The sequence below is a fragment of the Nicotiana sylvestris genome, chromosome 5 (assembly GCF_000393655.2).
Source record: "Nicotiana sylvestris chromosome 5, ASM39365v2, whole genome shotgun sequence".
Classification (NCBI taxonomy): Eukaryota; Viridiplantae; Streptophyta; class Magnoliopsida; order Solanales; family Solanaceae; genus Nicotiana; species Nicotiana sylvestris.
The window spans coordinates 156,694,206-156,715,250 of record NC_091061.1 but is presented as its reverse complement, the minus strand read 5'-3'; the positions used below and the strand labels follow the sequence as shown (position 1 = coordinate 156,715,250).

At 37.7% G+C, this 21,045-nt stretch overlaps 3 protein-coding genes across 3 annotated transcripts; all 3 read left to right on the top strand.

Annotated features, from left to right (window-relative positions):
* Positions 1–91: 91 nt before the first annotated feature.
* LOC104240669 (dnaJ protein homolog) lies at positions 92–3,360 on the top strand. The gene is made up of 7 exons (XM_009795539.2): positions 92–262; positions 393–580; positions 1,311–1,479; positions 1,568–1,709; positions 1,844–2,120; positions 2,205–2,403; positions 2,792–3,360. The coding sequence occupies exons 2-7, from the start codon at positions 431–433 to the stop codon at positions 3,109–3,111; spliced, it is 1,257 nt and encodes a 418-aa protein (XP_009793841.1). The 5' UTR covers positions 92–262; positions 393–430; the 3' UTR covers positions 3,112–3,360.
* Positions 3,361–4,864: 1,504 nt separating this feature from the next.
* LOC138869535 (uncharacterized) lies at positions 4,865–7,056 on the top strand. Its single transcript, XM_070147160.1, has 3 exons — positions 4,865–4,972; positions 5,065–5,215; positions 6,686–7,056. Exons 1-3 carry the CDS (start codon positions 4,865–4,867, stop codon positions 7,054–7,056), a joined length of 630 nt encoding a protein of 209 aa, XP_070003261.1.
* Positions 7,057–15,432: 8,376 nt separating this feature from the next.
* On the top strand, positions 15,433–16,553 carry LOC104213887 (CASP-like protein 4D1). Its single transcript, XM_009763445.2, has 3 exons — positions 15,433–15,557; positions 15,815–15,947; positions 16,326–16,553. The coding sequence occupies exons 1-3, from the start codon at positions 15,442–15,444 to the stop codon at positions 16,467–16,469; spliced, it is 393 nt and encodes a 130-aa protein (XP_009761747.1). The 5' UTR covers positions 15,433–15,441; the 3' UTR covers positions 16,470–16,553.
* Positions 16,554–21,045: the final 4,492 nt, after the last annotated feature.

Below are 21,045 nucleotides of genomic sequence, written 5' to 3'. Positions count from 1 at the left end.
ATTTACCTATAATCCAAATAACATACGTGTAATCCAATCCAAATAACTAGTAGAGTTATAAAAGAAAGAAGTCTAATAACGAATTAGGAGCATTCTAGAATGTTCTAACTCCTAACGAATCAAGTCCGTTAATTCCCTAGCTCCAATAAAACCACAGATCCCACACACGAAGCTACTCCTCTTACTCTTTTTCTCCATTCCCCTGACTCACCTGAAAGTCAAGACGTCCCCTCCTTCCTCTTCTCGCCGCTACTTTCCATCGGTACGTACTCATCGATCGATGATTATAACATTAATCGTTTATTCGATTTTACAGCTTGATGTTATTTCGTAATTTGTAGTGAATTTTGATGTTAATTTTGTAGATCTATTCGTGTTTTTGTTTTTTGTAGATCAAATTTTGACTTAGTAAAAGCGATCGAAGAAGAAGATGTTTGGAAGGACACCGAAGAAGAGCGATAACACAAAGTATTATGAAATCTTAGGAGTTCCGAAGAGTGCTTCTCAGGATGATCTCAAAAAGGCTTATCGTAAAGCCGCTATTAAAAACCATCCCGATAAGGGAGGCGATCCTGAAAAGGTAATTTTACTGTTTCTGTTCTAGGGTTTCTATTTATTGATTACCTATTTTAGCAATTGCTTCTACCTATGTGTACAGATTGGTGTATGAATTGATTTAGATCTGTAATCTGTTAATTGTTATTCGTTATATTGTTTCTACTTAGTTGACGTAGATCAACTTGATAATGTTTAGTGGTTGTGTAATTATACCCTCAGATTTATCTGAACTATAATAGACGTATAGCGCTTAATATGACATACTTTTTTTGGTTTAATAGTTTGTGATTAATTGCCGTGTCTGAGGGTGTGATCTAGTGGTCAATGAGGTGGGATGGAAAACATGAGGTTTGAGGTTTCAATCCCAACGGTAGGCAAAAATATTTGGTGGTTTCTTCCCATCTCTCGAAGCCTTAGTGGACAGATTTACCTTTACCTGTGCTGGTTGAAGGCAAAAAGTACCCCTGGAAATTAGTCTTGGTTGGCTCAAGCTGGCACGGACACTACGATTATTAAAAAAATAATTTGTGATTAATTGGGCTGCATGCCTTTTAAATTAGCCACAATGTGTGCCTTTTGTTACATTGTCAACTGCAATTACTGTTGTGTTTTGACTATATTTTGTATGTAGCCGAGAGATATCTTGATGAATCAGTTTTGTCCTTTGGTTCTTTTAGTTTAAGGAGCTTGCCTGAGCTTATTAGGTTCTTATTGTTAGTTGATGCATTATTTGGGTTCTTTGATTCTTTCAGTTTAAAGAGCTTGCCCAAGCTTATGAGGTTTTAAGTGACCCGGAGAAGCGTGAGATATATGATCAGTATGGTGAGGACGCTCTCAAGGAAGGAATGGGTGGTGGAGGTGGTGGACACGACCCATTTGACATATTCCAATCATTCTTTGGTGGTGGAAGCCCCTTTGGTGGTATGTTAAGCACATGTTGAAGTTGAATTTACTTTTTTTGTTTTCACGTTTGTGCAATTAGTTTATCTTAAATTTTTCTGATGTTCAGGTGGTGGAAGCAGCAGAGGTAGAAGACAAAGAAAAGGAGAGGATGTTGTTCACCCTCTCAAGGTTTCGTTGGAGGATGTTTACAATGGGACATCAAAGAAGCTTTCACTATCTCGCAATGTGTTGTGCACAAAGTGCAAGGGGTGAGTGTATAGCTTGATTAGTTATGTTTCAACTTCATTTTTCATTTATTTATGGAGTCATTGTAGTGTGTGTCAGGGGTGAGTATTTTTCACTATGTCTTGCATTCATGATGGTGCTATATTGTCATTTCCAGTAAAGGGTCTAAGTCAGGTGTTTCAATGAAGTGTTCTGGCTGTCAAGGGTCTGGGATGAAAGTTTCTATTAGACAGCTTGGTCCATCTATGATCCAGCAGATGCAGCACCCTTGCAATGAGTGTAAGGGTACTGGTGAGACAATTAATGACAAAGATAGGTGCCCACAGTGTAAGGGAGAGAAGGTTGTGCAGGAGAAGAAGGTGTTGGAAGTTCACGTGGAGAAAGGTATGCAGAATGGGCAGAAGATAACATTCCCAGGCGAGGCAGACGAAGCAGTAAGATATGCAGTCACATTTTTGAAATAATTTGCTTATAATAACTGAATCTTGACATGATTTCCTTGATTTGTGCTTTTGCAGCCGGAAACTATTACTGGGGACATAGTTTTTATCTTGCAACAGAAGGAACATCCTAAGTTCAAGCGAAAGGGAGATGATCTTTTTGTTGAGCACACGTTGACCTTGACTGAGGCCCTATGTGGTTTCCAGTTCATCTTGACTCACCTAGACAACAGACAGCTGCTGATCAAGTCCCAGCCTGGCGAAGTTGTCAAGCCTGGTAGGCCCGATAGCCCCTAATGACTGTCAAAGAATCATGTGTAATGCACTTGGAGTCTCCCATAATAGGCTGCTTCATCAGTTTATCCCCTGGCCAGTGCCAATCTTTTAGCATTACCCCTCAAATATTTGCTGAGGGTGATAATGGCAAATATAAGAACCTTTTCTTCTCAGGTTCTTATGCAACTATTTAGATTCATGGAGTCATGTGTATTTAAGCCTCTCTCTCATTCTCTGCACATGTGTGCATGTGTGTGTTTATGCTCTGTCTGTCTCCTGCCCTTGGCTAAATTTGGTTGTGGTTCACTTTTTGATTTCTGATGGATAGGCTGTGGTTCTGAAAATATCTTGTGGATACTGACTGATCACAATTTTTGTTGGTTCTGCAGACCAGTTTAAGGCTATCAATGATGAAGGAATGCCAATGTACCAAAGGCCTTTTATGAGAGGGAAACTGTACATTCATTTCACTGTTGATTTCCCCGAGTCATTAACCCCAGAGCAGTGCAAGAACCTTGAAGCGGTGCTGCCGCCAAAACCCAAAATGGAAGTGTCTGAAATGGAATTGGATGAATGTGAGGAGACTACTTTGCATGATGTGAACATCGAGGAGGAGATGCGAAGGAAGCAGCAAGCAGCCCAAGAGGCATATGACGAAGATGATGATATGCCTGGTGGTGCACAGAGAGTCCAATGTGCACAACAGTAATTTGGTAATTGGTAGTGTTCTGTATGCTTCAAGAAATTAACAGGGCCTACTCTCCCCTGGTAAAGACCTTTGTCAGAATATTGCTATCCATGGTAGGACGTAGATTACTAGTAAAGGATTTGGGAAATTTTATTATGCAAACTGACACTATAAGCAGAATTTTACTGCTTGACAATTGCAAGTGTGCTTACATGTTTTCGCAATTTGTTGGTTATTTTATTCAATTGAAAACCTAGCATCTTACTTCTATCCTTTATAATTTCAAGTCGAATTTGAAAATGAACGTGTGCCTGCCTGACGAAACAACTTGTGAAAGTCTTGTACTTGTAATATCTTACTTGTGAATTGGCATGGCTGGCTGCACCCAAGGGGTCGTTATACTAGAAAAGTGGAGATGGATTTTGACAATAGCTGGATATTGATGACACCGGATTACTAGTTCTCTGGTTCAAAGGTACAAACAAAAGTACAAAGTGCTCCAGAGTATAGCACAAAATGAGCAAATTATAAACATATGTAACTGGTAAGATTAAAACCATAAAAAGTTAACCTATACGGGCAAAGGGATTCCATCAACTTGAGCAATCGTTATGATAAACGCTTGTAATCCTATAAATATTTTTTTTTAACTATAATGATTTAAATGCTCTTAAAGCTATTTACAGGCAAATATAAAGGTAAAAGTATCTCTACAAGGAGAAGGATCAATGAGATAAGGCCGAATGACAAAAATGAAACGAAGAAAGAGTTCCAGATATTTTGATTGTTCATAAAACGCGTATATAAGTCAAAAAATACCTATAATAACCTGACAACTTATAGAGCATGTTTGGATTGGTGTATTTTAAGTGCTTTTAAGCCAAAATAACTTTTTAAGTTATTTTGTAGTGTTTGAATAAAGTAAAAAGTGCTTTTAAGTACTTATTTTTAAGATAAAATGACCCCTCCCCCCCAAAAAAAAAAAAAGCCAAAAGCTAAAATTTCTAACTTATTGTTTATGCTTAAAAGCCACTTGAAATAACTCCATCCAAACGGGCTCATAAGCTTGTCAAAACGTCCTTTTATGTAGACGAACTTAAGCCTAAGCTATTGAAATAAGACGACTTTCTTGTATTGGGAAAAATTTAAATGTAAAGGTGACGTGTCGAGATACGTAGACTGGTCAAATGGTCAAAGAATTACAACTAGCCAGGAGGCACGAGTTGCAACAGATACGAGCAAATGGCAGAGGAAGAGGCACAGACAGTTATTCAAATAACTCAGCGCCCGTACCTATCTAAGTCATTTATGTCCGAGAATCAAAAGGAATGAATCTGAGAATAGAAAAGAGTGCAGATACGATATTTAATAGGCATTAAATGTGGAATACGTTAGATAATTTGTATTGAATGTAATGATTATGTAACGTAGCATTCAATGTCTTTAATTACTCATAATAGCCTCATTATGATTTGGGCAAAACATATATCTCCAAGATATCTATAAAAGGGAGATATCTGATCAATTGTAAGGACAAGAAACACTATTAGAATAAACTTTGGTTTACTTGTTTTTCTCTTGATTACTCTCTTGCTACCTAAATTACTTCCTTTTATACATTCTTTTGATTATCAGTAACCCGTGTTCTTCTAAATTCTAGCTTTGACTAAAATTTCATTTTTTGGTTAAACAAATTGGTTCCGTTATCGGGAAACTGATAATCTATTTTCTTTTCACTTAACTTTCCTTGTTGCATCAATTATGTCGAACAACAATGACAACACTCAAGGAAACCAAGAGAACCAACAAAATTAGGGAGATCCACAAAATATTAACACTCAAGTTCCTACTCCACGAGACTCTCCACGGCAATCTCATGAGGGTACTCCTGATGGGTCTCAAATAAACGAGCATGCTCAATTTGAAAATGCTGAAGCTGTTGATGAAGCTTTGAAGAAATTAATTGTTGCTCAGGTCAACAAAGCTATTGAGGCACTTGTTAACCAGTTACCTGTTGCAACACCCATACCTATTCCAAATAATAACACTTTGGAAAACCCTCGTTCCGGGCTTGTTAACTCAGGCAGCGGTGGAACTCCAAGTGAATCACAGGAGAGAGAACCAGGTAATGTAATTAATTCTGATTTACAAAATTTAGTACTAACCTTGCAGAAACAGCTCAAGGAGCAAAGTGAGCGCATAGAGCAGATACCCGGGGTGCCGCCCATAATCAAAGGGGTAGATATGGATAGATATTCGCAACAACCCTGGAAGCCAAGTGCTGCTCCACTCCCAATTCCAAAAAGTTCAAAATGCCTGATATTCCAAAATATGATGGAACAACAGACTCACGAGATCACGTGACTGCATTCACAACGGGCGTAAAAGGCAACGATTTGACTAAGCAAGATATTGAATCAGTATTAGTCAAAAAAATTGGTGAAACGCTCACCAAAGGAGCGCTAACATGATGTTCTCTTTTACCTGAAAATTCTATAAATTCTTTTGCTGAGCTTGCAGATTCTTTCATCAAAGCACACTCGGGAGCTCAAAAAGTAGAGAAAAGAATGGAGGATATTTTCAAAATCAAGCAAGGGGACTCAGAACTGCTTAGAGAATTCGTGGACAGATTTCAACGTGAAAGAATGACATTGCCACATGTACCTGACAACTGGGCAGTTATAGCTTTCACAAGTAATTTGAATGAAAAAAGCTCGGAAGCTACGAGAAGACTCAAGGAAAACCTTCGAGAATTCCCAGCTACAACGTGGAATGATATTTATAACAGGTATAGCACGAAGCTGAGGATTAAGGAAGATAACTGTTCCACGATTTCAAAAAGAAGAAAAGGTAAGTTCGAGACGTGCGGAGACCGAAAAAAGATCCAGTAAAAACAGGTACGAGCCTTACATGGGACCTGTGGGAAAGGACTCATGGTCAAAGCAGGATAATCAAAGGTACGATCACAGATCAAGAAACAGAGAATCAGGTTCTTTATCAAGATTCAGGAACAAGCGAAACAACTATGAGTCACGAGATGATGATAGAAATTTAAAAGCGAGATTCGGTGGTTACAACTTCAATGTCAGCACCTCCGAGCTCGTAGCTGTTTTGAAAAGCATGGGAGATAAGGTTCGATGGCCAAAGGAAATGAGATCGAATCCAAACAGGCGCAACCCTGACCATTGGTGCGAGTTTCATAATGATCACTGACATAAAACAGCAGATTGCAGATTTTTATAAAGTGAAGTTGATCATTTATTAAAACAAGGATATCTTACTGAGTTGTTCAATGAGAAAGGCAAGCAAGCTTACATGAAGAATAAGCAGGAGCCTCCAAAACCACCATCTCCCAAAAGAACTGTCAACGTTATAAGTGGGGGTGAAGACGTCAATGGTATATCATATACTACAGCTAACAAAATTTCCAAAGTAACAATTACCCAAGGGAAACGGGTGCGGCATGTTTTAGAGGAAGACAACATTACATTCAATGACGCAGATGCAGATGGCGTATTAACCCCTCATAACGACGTACTGGTAATATCTTTAATTGTACATGATACTAATGTGAAACGAGTTTTGATTGATCCAGGTAGTTCCGTGAACATTATTTTGCTAAGAGTATTATGTGAGATGCAAGCTGAAGATAAAATGATACCAAAGGAGCATACTCTATCTGGATTTGATAATTCTAGTGTCATCACGAAAGGAGAGGTAACACTCACCAGATTCGCTGAAGGAGTCATCAAAGATACAAAGTTCCAGGTGGTAGATATGGAGATGGCTTACAACATGATTCTTGGGAGACCATGGATCCACGAAATGGATGATGTTCCTTCAACCTTGCATCAAGTTATTAAATTTCCATCGCCATGGGGAATCTGTCAAATTTGTGGAGATCAACATACAGCCAGGGCTATCAACTTTGTTGCAGATACAAGCATGAGAAATGAAGGTAAATAACAATCACAGAAGGCAGTTGAGGACACCACAACACAAACCTCAACTGAACAAGGGCAAACAGATGTAGATTCAAGGCCTGATACCATTCAAGAACCAGAAGAAAATGAAAATATCAAAACAACAATAGAGGAATTAGAGCCTGTCGTGTTATTTGCTCAATGGCCTGATAAAAAAGTCTATGTTGGAGCCAATCTTAGCCAAGGTATGAGAGGTAAGTTAATTGAATTTTTGAAAACTAACGTGGACTGCTTTGCTTGGTCCCACTCTGACATGACAGGAATACCACCGGAGGTGATGACTCATAAACTAAATGAAGATCCATCATACCCTCCTGTCAAGCAAAAGAAAAGAAAGCAAGGAACTTTCAAGAATCAGGTGATTCAAGAAGAAGTCCAAAAATTGCTAAAAATTGGTTCCATTCGTGAGGTAAAGTATCCTAACTGGTTAGTTAACACTGTTGTAGTTCCAAAAAAGAACGGTAAATGACGAATTTGTGTAGATTACACAGATCTTAATAAAGCCTGCCCTAAAGATTCTTTTCCACTGCAACTGCAGGTCACGAACTATTAAGTTTTTAGATGCATATTCAGGTTATAATCGGATTAAAATAGATCCGAGAGATGAAGAAAAAACTTCATTCATAACAGACAAAGGGACTTACTGTTATAAAGTAATGCCCTTTGGTCTATAGAATGCAGGTGCAACGTATCAGAGGTTAGTTACCAAAATGTTTCAAGAGCATTTAGGGAAGACTATGGAGGTATATATAGATGATATTCTTGTTAAAACTCAGTATTCAAAAGATCACATATCACACTTATCTGACACATTTTTTTCAATTTTGTGCAAATTTAATATGAAGTTAAATCTCGAAAAATCTGCATTTGGCATTGCATCAGGTAAGTTTTTGGGTTTTCTTGTTTCTAACCGTGGTATTGAAGTGAATCCTGCACAGATTAAGGCCATTGAAGAAATCCCTGATATACTTTCAAACAAGAAAGAAGTTCAAAGATTAATAGGGAGAATTGCAGCCTTAGGAAGATTCATTTCTAAATCATCAGAGAAGTGTTTTAAATTCTTCTCAGCCCTTAAGAAGCAGGATCATTTTGAATAGAATGAGGAATGTCAACAGGCACTCAGGAATTTGAAAACGTACTTATCAAATCCACCTTTGCTGGCAAAACCAAAGGCTGGGGAAAGACTACTCATTTACCTTGTTATTTCGGAAGTTGCGGTAAGCGTTGTTTTGGTCCGAGAAGAACAAGGTAAACAATCCCCTATCTATTATGTTAGTAAATCTTTGTTAGATGCGGAGACGCGGTATCCTCAGTTAGAAAAACTTGCACTTGCATTAATCATGGCATCTAGAAAGTTAAGACCTTACTTTCAGTGTCATCCTATCGCTGTAGTAACTGCCTACCCTTTACGTAATACATTACATAAGCATGAGTTATCAGGTAGGTTAGCTAAGTGAGCAATAGAGTTAAGTGAATACGAAATCACATACCAACCTAGAACTGCTATAAAATCACAAGTGTTAGCTGATTTTTGCCAGGGGATGCAATTAGAAGCAGAAAAAGAATTACAGGTATTCAATGGAGCTAACCCGGGAACTTGGATTTTATTCACTGATGGCTCATCTAATGTAAAAGATGCAGGTTTAGGGATTGTCTTGGTACCACCTACGGGTGAAACCATTCGACAAGCTATTAAATGTCACTCCATAACTAACAATGAAGCGGAGCATGAGGCTGTGATTGCAGGTCTAGAATTGGCATGAGAGCTTGGCATAAATCAAATTATAATCAAGAGTGATTCGCAACTCGTGGTTAATCAAATGTTGGGAACTTATACAGCTAGGGAAGCAAAGATGCAACAATACTTAGAAAAGGTACGTGAATTGATAAAGCAATTTCAAACCTGGAAAGTTATACAAATACCAAGGGATGAAAATGTTGAAGCGGACGCCCTAGCTAATCTCGCATCTGCAGCTGATGTGGCAAGCGATGTAAATGCCTCAGTTATACATTTATTTCATTCAGTTCTCGATCCTGATAAGAATGAGGTAAATTTTAATAATTTAACTTGGGATTGGAGGAACGAGATTATTGCTTTTTTGCAGTATGGTACCGTCCATGATGATAAGAAAAAATCTCATGCGCTTCGAAAGAAGGCTGCTCGGTACTGCTTAAAGCAAGGCAATTTATATCGTAAAATGTTCGATGGTCCCTTAGCAAGATGCCTCAGACCTTCACAAACGGAGTATGTAATGAAAGAAATACACGAGGGACATTGTGGGAATCACGCAGGAGGAAGGTCATTGGTAAGAACCTTAATTAGGGCAGGTTATTACTGGCCTAAAATGGAAGAAGAAGCAGAAAGTTTCGTGGCCAAATGTGATAAATGTCAAAGGTACGGTAACAATATGCATATACATGCAGAGTTATTACATCTGGTCATTGCGCCATGGCCATTTATGAATGGGGAATGGATATCGTGGGTCCATTACCACAAGCAAAAGGACAGGTAAAGTTTCTGCTCGTACTCACTGGTTATTTTACTAAATGGGTGGAGGCATGAGCATTTAAACAGGTGCGAGAAAGGAAGTCAAATATTTTATTTGGCGGAATATCATATGCTGATTCGGTGTACCAAAGGAGATCGTGTGTGATAATGGCCCTCAATTTATTGAAGCTCAAATCACGGAATTCTTTCAAAGTTGGCAAATTAAAAGGATTATGTCAACACCTTATCATCCGGTGGGTAATGGGCAAGTAGAATCAACGAACAAGGTTATTATTAATAATTTAAAGAAACGATTAGAGGAATCAAAAGTAACTGGACTGAAGTGTTACCTGGAGTTTTATGGGCATATCGCACAACTGCAAAAACAAGTACAGAAGAAACATCGTTTTCATTGGTTTATGGAGCTGAGGCTTTAATTCCAGTTGAGATAGGGGAACCAAGTACACGGTTCACACAGGCGACACAAGAATCTAATGACGAGGAGATGTGGGTCAATCTAGATTTACTCGAGGGGAGGATAAAAGTTGCATTAATAAGAATGGAAACATAAAAGCAAGTCATAGAACGATATTACAACCGAAAAACACGCCTTAGATTCTTCAAAGTGGGGGATTTCGTGCTTAAAAAGGTTTTTCAATCTACAAAGGCAACTAATGCGGGTAAATTAAGTCCAACATGGGAATGACCCTATAGAGTTCGTGATATTGCAGGAAAGGGAGCATATGAACTGGAGACAATGGATGGCAAGATACTACATTCACATTGGAATGTTGTTCATTTGAACAGATACTATTTCTAAGGAATACCCACGGTCAAGTATCACCATTTTAAATTTAATTTTTGAATTATTAAAATTTTACTAATGATTTTAGATGATAGGCAAAAAGCTAACCTGCACTAAATGATGAGTCACGACCTGTAAGGCACACAGAATAATCTAAAATTCCTGGCCTAGGGTTACAATTATTCTGATAGAAATTCAAATGGGTTAAGCAGTCTTCATCTATAATCGCACCTCCGAGTCCTGTATGTTTTTCCTTTTCAGGAAAAGGACCAAATGAGAGAAACTATCAAGTGCTCGAGGCTTCATACTTCAACACTCAAACACTTGGGGGACTACATAATATGCATAGACATGTGTATAAAGAAGGCAAAGAAGAATGAGGAAAAATCAAACCTAAAAGAGTCAAGTGCAGAGTAAAAGTCACAAAGTCACGAGATGGAGCCACGAGCTAAGGCCAAAGAAAAACCTCACTATAGTTAGGGTAAAGGCTATGTACTAAAACGGGTTATAAGGAAAAACCCCGTGTCTATTATTCTTCTTTTGTAAAAATCTGTTACAAGAAAAACAGTTACGAGAAAGTTATAGATGTAATTCAAATACATGTAAAGTATTATTCAAAACTTGTCAAAGTTATTTCAAGGAAACATGTGTTCCCTATTTCTTTTATCGTATGATAACACCATTATGAAGTTGAGACGTCTTCTTCATTAAGTGTCGAAATATAAAAGGGTCCTCTTTTATAAAACTCATGTTTAAATTAGTTAGTCACGAGATTAACAGAAGCATTTTCGAAGAACAAAAATGCAAATTATTCTATAAGTCCTTAAAAATAAAGGCAAGAATAAAGCAGACAGAAGTTTAAGAAAATAACATGAAAAACTTCTTAATACTTAAAAACTGAAGACTAAGTACGAACTTAGTCATAAAACTATGAAATTGTTTATACAAATTGCCCCATAAAAACTTGGGGACTTGCGTTTCCAAAACCAACCCTCAAATGAAGCTAAGGGTTTGATTACAATTTTCCAAAATAAAAACAAAAACAAAATCATTCAAATGATTAAAACTGGTCACTGAGAAGTTTGTGGAACTGAAGTAGGAGCATCAATAGCAGCGGGCTCAATTTGGGCAGGTGCATCAACAGATGCGATTTCAACTTGGCTTGCAGCAACAGGCTCAATTGGGCTTGAAAGAGTTGGGATACTCGTATCAGCTTCAACATTCACGGGAGCTTCAACCACGAGAGAAGGGAAGTCTTGAGTTTGCTGAGCTTTTTCAATGGTTTCATTAATCTTAGCTAACTCCAACTCCAGGTTGAAGTTTTCTTGGCTAGCTTCAATTAGGGTATCACGACGTGAATTCAAAAATGCCCAACTTACCTCAACAACAGATTTTTCTTCAAGGATCTCATAATCCTTTTCCCAATCAGCAATCTCATTCTTTAGCTCTTCATTTTCAGCCAAGGCGGAGTTATAAGAAGCTTGAAGAGAGGCGTGGGAGCTCTCTAAAGCACTCACCTTATCAGCAGAGACTTGAAGGCCTTCTTGTGCTTGAGTTAAGCTTTGCACGAGCTCCCCAGCGTAAACTTCTTTTTGACTCAAAAGAGCCTTCAACTCTCTGTTCTCTTCACTGGCCTTAGATAGTTGCTCTGAGAAGGAGGATTCGAGACGTTCTTTTTCTTTTTCTGCTTGGCTTGAAGAAGCTTTTACAACCGCTAACTTTGAAGTTAAAGACCGCACCTGCTTCTCTAAGGTACTCTTGCTCTCTTGTAAATCTTTCATATCAATTTGTGCACTCTTAAATTGTTCCTTCCAATTGATCGCCTCCAACTGAGAATCACGTGCTATCTTCGCTGAATCACATGCTACCTTCTCCAAGAGAGGGATTTTATTCATCATTTCTGTGTCGATAAGATTGGCCTAAAAATAGGAAGGGAAATAAGAATCCCAAAGATAAAAAATATTTACAAGGTAAAGAAGGGAGAGAAGGAAAATACCTTCAAAGTGGCATGCACGATATCATTCATTAGAGTCAAGGAACTATGGCTCTCCAGCTTTGCTTTTTCAATTGGGCCAATTAAAGGCTCCAATCATACATTTGCCTGACCTGACTTCCTCAAAAGGCTACTATCAGCAGGAACTTCAATAGTTACCCTCCTCATAGCGACACTTCTACTTGAAGAGCCCACTTCCGTATGATGAACGATAAGAGGGGGAATTGTCAAAGGAGGAGCGGTAGAAGAAGTGAAAACAGTAGAAGAAGGAACAGAAACAGCTGGGGCTGGTAAGGAAGGAATCACAGGCACGGGAGTTGAAAAAGAAGATAAGGGTATTTCATCTAAAATAGGACCTAAACTTCCACTACCAAAACCACTGATGAAAAGTTGATCAATAGACTCACGGGTATCATGAGGAGTGACGTCACCGTTAGGAATTATTACTGGGGTTTCAACAAGTTCGGTAAGAGAAACAGAAAGACAAGGGGAAACTTCAGCTTCGTCATCAGAGACGATGTGTCTCCTAGCTCGTGACCTCGTCACTAAGGAACCCCCATCTTCCTCTTCTTCAGAGTCTTTATCTTCAACAGCTTTCCTTTTCGCAGAAGAAGAACCCAAGACTATTTCTCGGGCTCTTTCTAAAGAGATACAGGACCCCGAAGGAGTACGGGTTCCCGAAGAGACACGATAGGCCGCAACTGCTATAGCAATAACTCCTCGAATAACAAATCCTGATAAAAAGAAGGATGGGAGTTAGATAAATAAAGAAATATAATGCATGAAAGATGAAATAAAAACTCTTACCATGAGTTTTTACTTTCCAACCGTAACGGTTAGAAAGTGTTCTCCAAGACCTACCATCTATTGGTGCGGTCTTCAGCAATTTATCTACCCAACCACGGAAATTGGGAATATCCTCCATAACTCCCATGGTTGCTAAAAAGGGGCAAAATTAGAGAAGTTGATAAACTTGAAGAAAAAAGTCACGAGAAGGATAAAAGACTTACGTGCAAAATTCCACTTCTCAGGGAAGGGAACGTTATCCTCACCCACAAAGCCAACAGTGGGGGCAGTAACAAACCGGGCATACTAGCCACGGTCCTTGTCATCTTCAGGGCTCACCAAAACCCTCTTACTCCTGGCCACTAGGGTAAAAACGCCATTACGGAAAAGCTTAGGGGAGTAAAGATGAATCAGGTAAGGGAAAGTAAAGGAAACGTCAGCCATATTGGTTAAATGCCTCAAACAGGCAATAACCCTCCATATGATTGGGCCAATTTGACCCAAACAGACATTAAAGAAATGACAAAATTCAAGAATGACTGGGTCAATAGATGGTTTGAACCCTAAAGTGAAAGGGTGTGCATAAACAAAAGAGAACCCAGTCAAGTAAGAAGTAATCTCTGAGTTGGATTAGGGATAATAATGGGAAAATCATTACTCCAATGGCAGTCTTTGCGAACTACAGGAGTCAAAACTTCTGTAATTTGAGTAGGGTAAGCATCAGCACGATCTAAAGTGGAAACCTGGTTTCTAAGAGATTCCCTATCATGGTAAAAAGATAGTTATGTAGGGACTATCTCCTTTACTAAAGGCTCACGTAATGATTCAGAAGGTTCTTTACCCCTAGAAGAAGGACCATAACTAGGAGAAGGTATAGACGAACCATCACCATGAGTAGACCCTAAGCTACGAAGCCTACCTCCATTTCTATGCCTAATGGGGGCATTAGGGAAGGTATCAACAATGGGAACTCTCCTAGGGTTAGGGTTTGGTGAAGACATGACGAAGAAGAATAATGTGAGGAAGAAGTGAACTGAGATTTGAGGAATTAAGTGTTCAATAAGTTTTATGTGGTAAAAGACAAGGAAGCAACCGCCAAAGGTAAAAGTTCAGTGATGGAAGGACCATAATAATGATAACTAGCACTTCGTGAATAGTGGAGCCGTTCTTGAAAAGGGCTGCAAAACTGCAGAACCAATGGAAAAATGACACGTGTACGGAGAATTAAATGGAAGCGACAATTGAAGCGTCAATTTTGTCATAACATTAATAGTGACAAAAATTCTCTTTTAATGAAATCCACTTCCCAAATATTCAACTGATGAATAAATGGAAAGTGGGGGAGGACTATCTGTATTGGAAAAAATTGTATTTAAATATAAAGGTGACGTGTCGAGACACGTAGACTAGTCAAATGGTCAAAGAATTACAAGTAGCCAAGAGACACGAGTTGCAACAGATACGAGCAAATGGCAAAGGAAGAGGCACGGGCAGTTATTCAAATAACTCAGCGCCCGTACCTATCTAAGTTATTTATGTCCGAGAATCAAAAGGAATGAATCTGACAATAGAAAAGAGTGCAGATACGGCATTTAATAGGCATTAAATGTGGAATACGTTAGAGAATTTGTATTGAATGTAATGATTATGTAACGTAGCATTCAATGTCTTTAATTACTCAGAATAGCCTCATTATGATTTGGACAAAACTTATATCTCCAAGATATCTATAAAAGGGAGATATCTGATCAATTGTAAGGACACGAAACACTATTGGAATAAACTTTGGTTTACTTGTTTTTCTTTTGATTTCTCTCTTGCTACCTAAATTACTTCCTTTTATACATTCTTTTGATTATCAGTAACCCGTGTTCTTCTAAATTCTAGCTTTGACTAAAATTTCATTGTTTGGTTAAACATTTTTGTTAAATAATTCTTTGATGATTGACTTGAAAAAGAGTCGATCAAATACACCTGGAGGATTATTAGTCTTAGCAATTTACAATCTGCACTAAAATATGAAAGGAGCGAAAACCTGCCATTTATCTAGAAAACAAAGAACTTTTTTTTTGTATTCTTGTTTAACTTTTTATTTCGGGTTTTTAGCTGATCAAGCAAAACTTTGTCGCATAAGTAATTATGATACTTGAAGCTTACGTTGATTACTTTGATCTGGTAAAAAAAACAAGTTGGAAAGTTAGATTTGTCGTTTTGACCAGTGGATAGAAGAAACTTAATATAAAGAAAAAACTTCTTGTTAGAGTAAGTTTTTGAGATTCACAAACCATTATCATCCATGGCGATTAAACCGTTGTTTATGTTAACTGCAAGAATCCTCACATTTTTTTTCCTACTCATATCACTCATCGTCCTCGCCACAACTGAAGATTTTAATCAAATTTCTGCTTATCGGTAAGTTTTGTTAACTAATGACCTTTATTTATATATACAAAACCCAGCGGTCACGGGTTCAAGCAGCCACTGTATAAATATAAAGTAAAATATTACGTGCAGCAATAGACTCTATATGGTCCAAATCTTTCTAGGACCACGTGCATAGGAGCATATCGTGCACCTTTTTCTTTTATTTATTATGTATATACAAAACTTCATCGAAACAAGAATAATTCTCGTTAGAATTTTTTGGTGGTTGTAAATTAAATTTGCAGTTACACATTCTCTGCAATTGTGATTGGATTAATGTACACATTCCTACAAACTGCCTTGACAATATTTCATTTGATCTCTGGCCAAAACATTTGTGGAGATGTCTTGGCTCACTTTGAATTTTATGGTGATAAGGTACGTTAACATACTTTGATCTTTTGTGAAACTCTGAATATATGAACAATAAATACTGGAATTAATAAGATGAAATAAAATCTTGTATTGTATCTTCATAATACTTTATAGTACCACAGTGACATTATTTGAGTGGGTACGAAATTTGATATTTTAATGACTTGTATATTATATGATATGATTAATGATGAATGAAAATATTAAGAAATAGTAGTATTTTTATGTTAGTTTGAGAGTACGTCACATCAAAGTATATATATAGGATTTGACATGAAGAAGTAAACTTAACCTGATCGTAGAAATTCTCCAAACTGTCAGTACACTGAACATAAACTTTTGCAGATAACGCGTTATTTTGTAATTTTGATTTGGGTGCAGGTTTCTTCCCACCTACTAGCCACTGGAGCAACAACAGGTTATGGAATTACCTCTGCAGCTGCCAGTCTTCTTCTGATAGCATTCTTCTTCTCTGCAATTTCCTCTATTTTTTCTTCTTTTAATCTCCATAATAATAAGAGTTGAATTCCCAAGTATTTTGTGTTTTGGACCATTTTAGTATACATAATTTGTTTCTTGTAACGTTAACTTTAGCGAGTAACCATTTTATTTCTGTGATTGTTGTTGAATACTGTAATCATTTCATCTATGAGAAATCTAGAGAGATCATTATTTTATAAAATTAATTATATCTTCGACACTAGATTACACGTGTGAGCTTGATTATTTGATAAGACTTAAAATGAAACAACATGTAATAATATAGAACAAAAAATAAGAGAATACAAGAATATTATTAGTGCGGCTGGTATGAGTTCAAGTCTTATCAAATAATCTAGCTCACATATAATCTGGAAACAGTCTCTACACATTACGTTCTTAAGATCCACTTGTGAGATTATACTGAATTTTATTTTTATTGTTGTTGTACTTGAACTCAGGATCTCTATTTGTCCAGTTCATATTAAATTAATGCTTAAACTGTTCAAAGAGAGAACATTTTTATATAACGGAGTACATAAGTCAGAATAGTTCGGGTTTTTTCAATTACCAAACCAAACCAATTGTGTCAGATTTTTAAATCTATAAACCAAACCAAACCAAACCAAACTAATAAAAGTCGGATTTTTCAATCTCGATTTTTCTTGGATTTTTCAGTTGTTGGGATTTTCGTATTTTTTCGGTGAAATCTTCATAGCACAAAACATATAACTTGTGCTCCAAATATATTTTTGGTCCTAATAAGATAAAACTATATAAAATATTATCCAAGAAAATAACATAAAATAATGTGAGATGAATCCACAATATTGTACTAAAATATGCAACAATAAAGATAATAAAATCGCATAAAACAAATATTTCTTAATAAGCTATAATGAAAATGAACATAATTTAAAAATACTAAATCATGCTAAATTAAAATAAGTATTTTAGCATGACTAATAAGTACTAAATATTAATTACATGACTAAACTATAAAAAATAAGTTATGCATTTTCACTATCTAAACCAATGCAAAACTAAAGAGATAGATATCCAATATCATTGTCATTCTTAATATTGAATTGAATTTTTATTGTTAGCATTATTATCGATTTTGCTTTTGCTTTTGCTTTTGGCTTTATTCGGGTTACTAACTTTTATGGGCTATCAAATATATTTGACCATTAAAATTTTTTAAGTCCAAGTTTGAAATAATATGTTAAAAATGAAAACTATAAAAAATATGTATAAAGTATATTATAATAAATATATTTCAGGATAAAATATTTTTAAAACTTGTATACATGTAATGTCGGGTTGGTTTGGTTAAAACCAAACCAAACCAATTATGGTCGGGTTTCTTTACCTAATACCAAACCGGATTAAACCAAACCATAATCAGATTCTTTTTTTCAGATTTAGTTCGGAAGGAAGCGAAGCTGGTGGTCACAGAGGCTAAGACTGCCGCTTATGGTCGTATGTACTAGGAACTAGGGGGAAAAGGCGGTGGGAAGAAGTTATTTAGGCTGGCCAAGCTGAGAGGGAGGAAAGCTCGAGATATAGACCAAGTGAGATGCATCATGGATGACGATGGTAGAGTATTGATGGAAGATTCCCAGATTAAGAGGAGATGGCAGACTTACTTTCAAAAACTTCTTAATGAAGTAGGGGATTGATAACTAGGGATTTTAATACATTTTATACTCCTTCTTGCTTAAGTTTTGATTAGAAATTTGTATAGAATAGTCCTAAAAGGCTCACAAGTTGTGCTTGATTGCAGGTTTAATCAACAAAGTGATAAGATGTCAAAGATCAACTCAAAAGGAGTAAAACTTGCACAGGTGCCAAAGACAAGACAAGCTCAGGCAATGCAGGCCCAGTGCGGCCGCACACCATTCTGTGCGGTCCGCACTAGGAGATTCAGAGAGGTTGATTTCCAGGCAAAGATGCAATGCGGACGCACTAGGTTTTATGCGGTCCGCACTGAAGGCAATGCGGCCACACTCGATTTAGTGCGGTCAGCAGAACCCAAGATAAGAGAGGTGCCAGATTTGAGGATTGAAGCCTATGCGGTCTGCGGTCCATTTTATGCAGACCGCACTAGAAGCCTATGCGGATGCAGTCCATTATGTGCGGTCCGCACTGCCCAAGTTTAGAGAGCTATATTTTTAAGTTCAGAGTCCTAGTGCGGCCGCACACCATTTTGTGCGGTCCGCACAAACCCTGCAGAGGCATTTTTGTCCAGAATTTTCAGCTTAGTATAAATAGCTTCTTTTCCCATTTTTAGGGTATTAGATAGTTTTTGTAACGTAGTTGCGCTCGTGGGTTCGACTTTCTTAGCCATTTTGGGCAATTTTATCTACTTTTCATCATTGAATCTTGTTATTTACCTTAGTGATTAATTAATATGAGTTGTTCTTCATCTATTTCTTGCTTTTCTTCTTTAATTATGAGTAGCTAGACCCATAAGCTAGGGTTATGGCTCAACCCTAGTATGGGTAATTGATGGGTCTTGTATTTTAGGGCTAGATTGATTATGGGTGTTTGATATTTGGGCCAATTTCATGGTTAATTGCTGAATTAGTGGTTACAAATACTAGTTTGTGTTTAGTTGACTAGGGATCTTCTTGAGAAAGAGAGCTTAAGTCTCTGAAATTGGTCCAACAAGGAATTGGGGCGTACTCAAGAGACTGATAGCCTCAATTAAAGGTTTAAACCTCAAGAGAGTAATACCTGACTTGAACCCTAGTTTCTTGTGCAAATTTGCATACCCAATTGGTCTTGAGAAAGTCAATTCGGGCAAAATCACTCGAATCACCGAGAGGTGTTGAGTGGGTAATATCGTGCAACGGTTATATCATACTCCCCAATTATGTCAATCGTGTTTTAGATTCAATTACCCGTCAATTAACCACCTAGGTGAAAGTCATTACCCTAGTGCCTTTTAAACTATTTGAACAACCCTTTTTAGATTAACTCTTAGCTTAATCTAGTTGCATTTACCATTTGTAGTTGATAATAGTAGAAGTAAAACAAAAATCCCAAAAATGATTAGAAGTGTAATTTGGAACACATACGCAATCCTAAACTAGATAGATACTTGATTCCAAATTCTAGCTCTCTGTGGAAATCGATCCCGACCCTAAATCGGGTAAAAGATGCTCCGACCCTCTCTCGCTACTCAATAGTAGTGCGGAGTAGGCCGCAGTCACTTTTTGGCGTCGTTGCCGGGGAGCTAACGGTTTTGGCTATCTATTTAGTTAGTTTTGTATATTGTTCTTCTTTCCTTCTTTGTTACTAACTTGTTTGTGTCACAACTCAGGTACTAAATGGCAGCGAATAATGCTAATGACCCTCTTGGAAATGTGATTGCGGGGGAGAAGGTAGATGATGTCGGAGATGATGAGGTGCCTCTTGTACCTCAAGGACAACATAGAGGTCGCAATGCCAATGCTAATCCCAATGAAAATATTCCAGACCCTCCTCCGCCACCTCCAAGAGTGGCTCTCAGAATACTTCCGAACCAGGGTTATGTGAGTGCTATTGTCCCACCCCGAATTCGGGCGGGCAATTTTCAGATAACCAATGTGATGTTGACCTTACTTGAGCAGCATGGGTATTTCATGGGCGCTGCAAATCAAAATGCCTACAAACATCTCAAGGGGTTCGTGGATACATACTGAGGGAGCAAGCAGACGAATGTGTCCGAGGATGCTCTTAGGTTGAGATTCTTCCCATTCTCACTTCGAGGGAAGGCATTAGATTGGCTCGAGAGACTTCCCAACCATTCCATTACAACTTGGGATGAGTTGGCGTATAAATTCATTGCTAAATTTTTCTTGTCGGGACATATGGCGGCATTGCGTGATGAGATATTGGCTTTCAAGCAAGATCCCACAGAACCTTTGTATGAGATTTGGGAGCGTTATAGAACGATGGTGAAGGAATGCCCCAACAATGATATGACTTGAGGCTATGATCCAACAAACCTTCTACCGGAGTATTAACACCACAAACCAATTCATATTGAACCAACTAGCTGGGGGCAACTTTATGAAGCTGTCGTATGATGAGGCATGTGATATACTTGATGAGATGGCTGGCACTTCTTCTGTATGGCAAAGTAGAGCAAATATGCCCCGGGGTGACCCCACGGTTACTCATTTGCACAAGGAATTGCATGACCATGAGCAAGTTATAGCGGAGTTGACAACTACTATGAACCAATTGGCTGAGGCACAGTTGCAACAAGTCCAAAACCCTCGCCAAGTGAATGCCAAGGAGGATGTCAATATGCTTGTCAATAAGAGAAGGAAAAGAAGGCAACAAAACCAATGGAATTCTTAGCAATTTGATGATGATTGTGATGGATTTTAAAATTATGGTTATGATGACAAAAGTGAAGAGGTTCAATATGTAAACAACTATCAAGGCCAACAGGGCAACTCTTCTAACCAACAACAGTGGAGACCTCAAGGTAATTGGGGCAATCAACAACAAAACAATGGTAATTAGGGGAACAACAACCAAAACAACAACTGGGGCAATCAGAACAACAATCAAGGCAACCAAGGGAATTGGAATGGTAATAACAACAATTGGGGTGTCAATAACA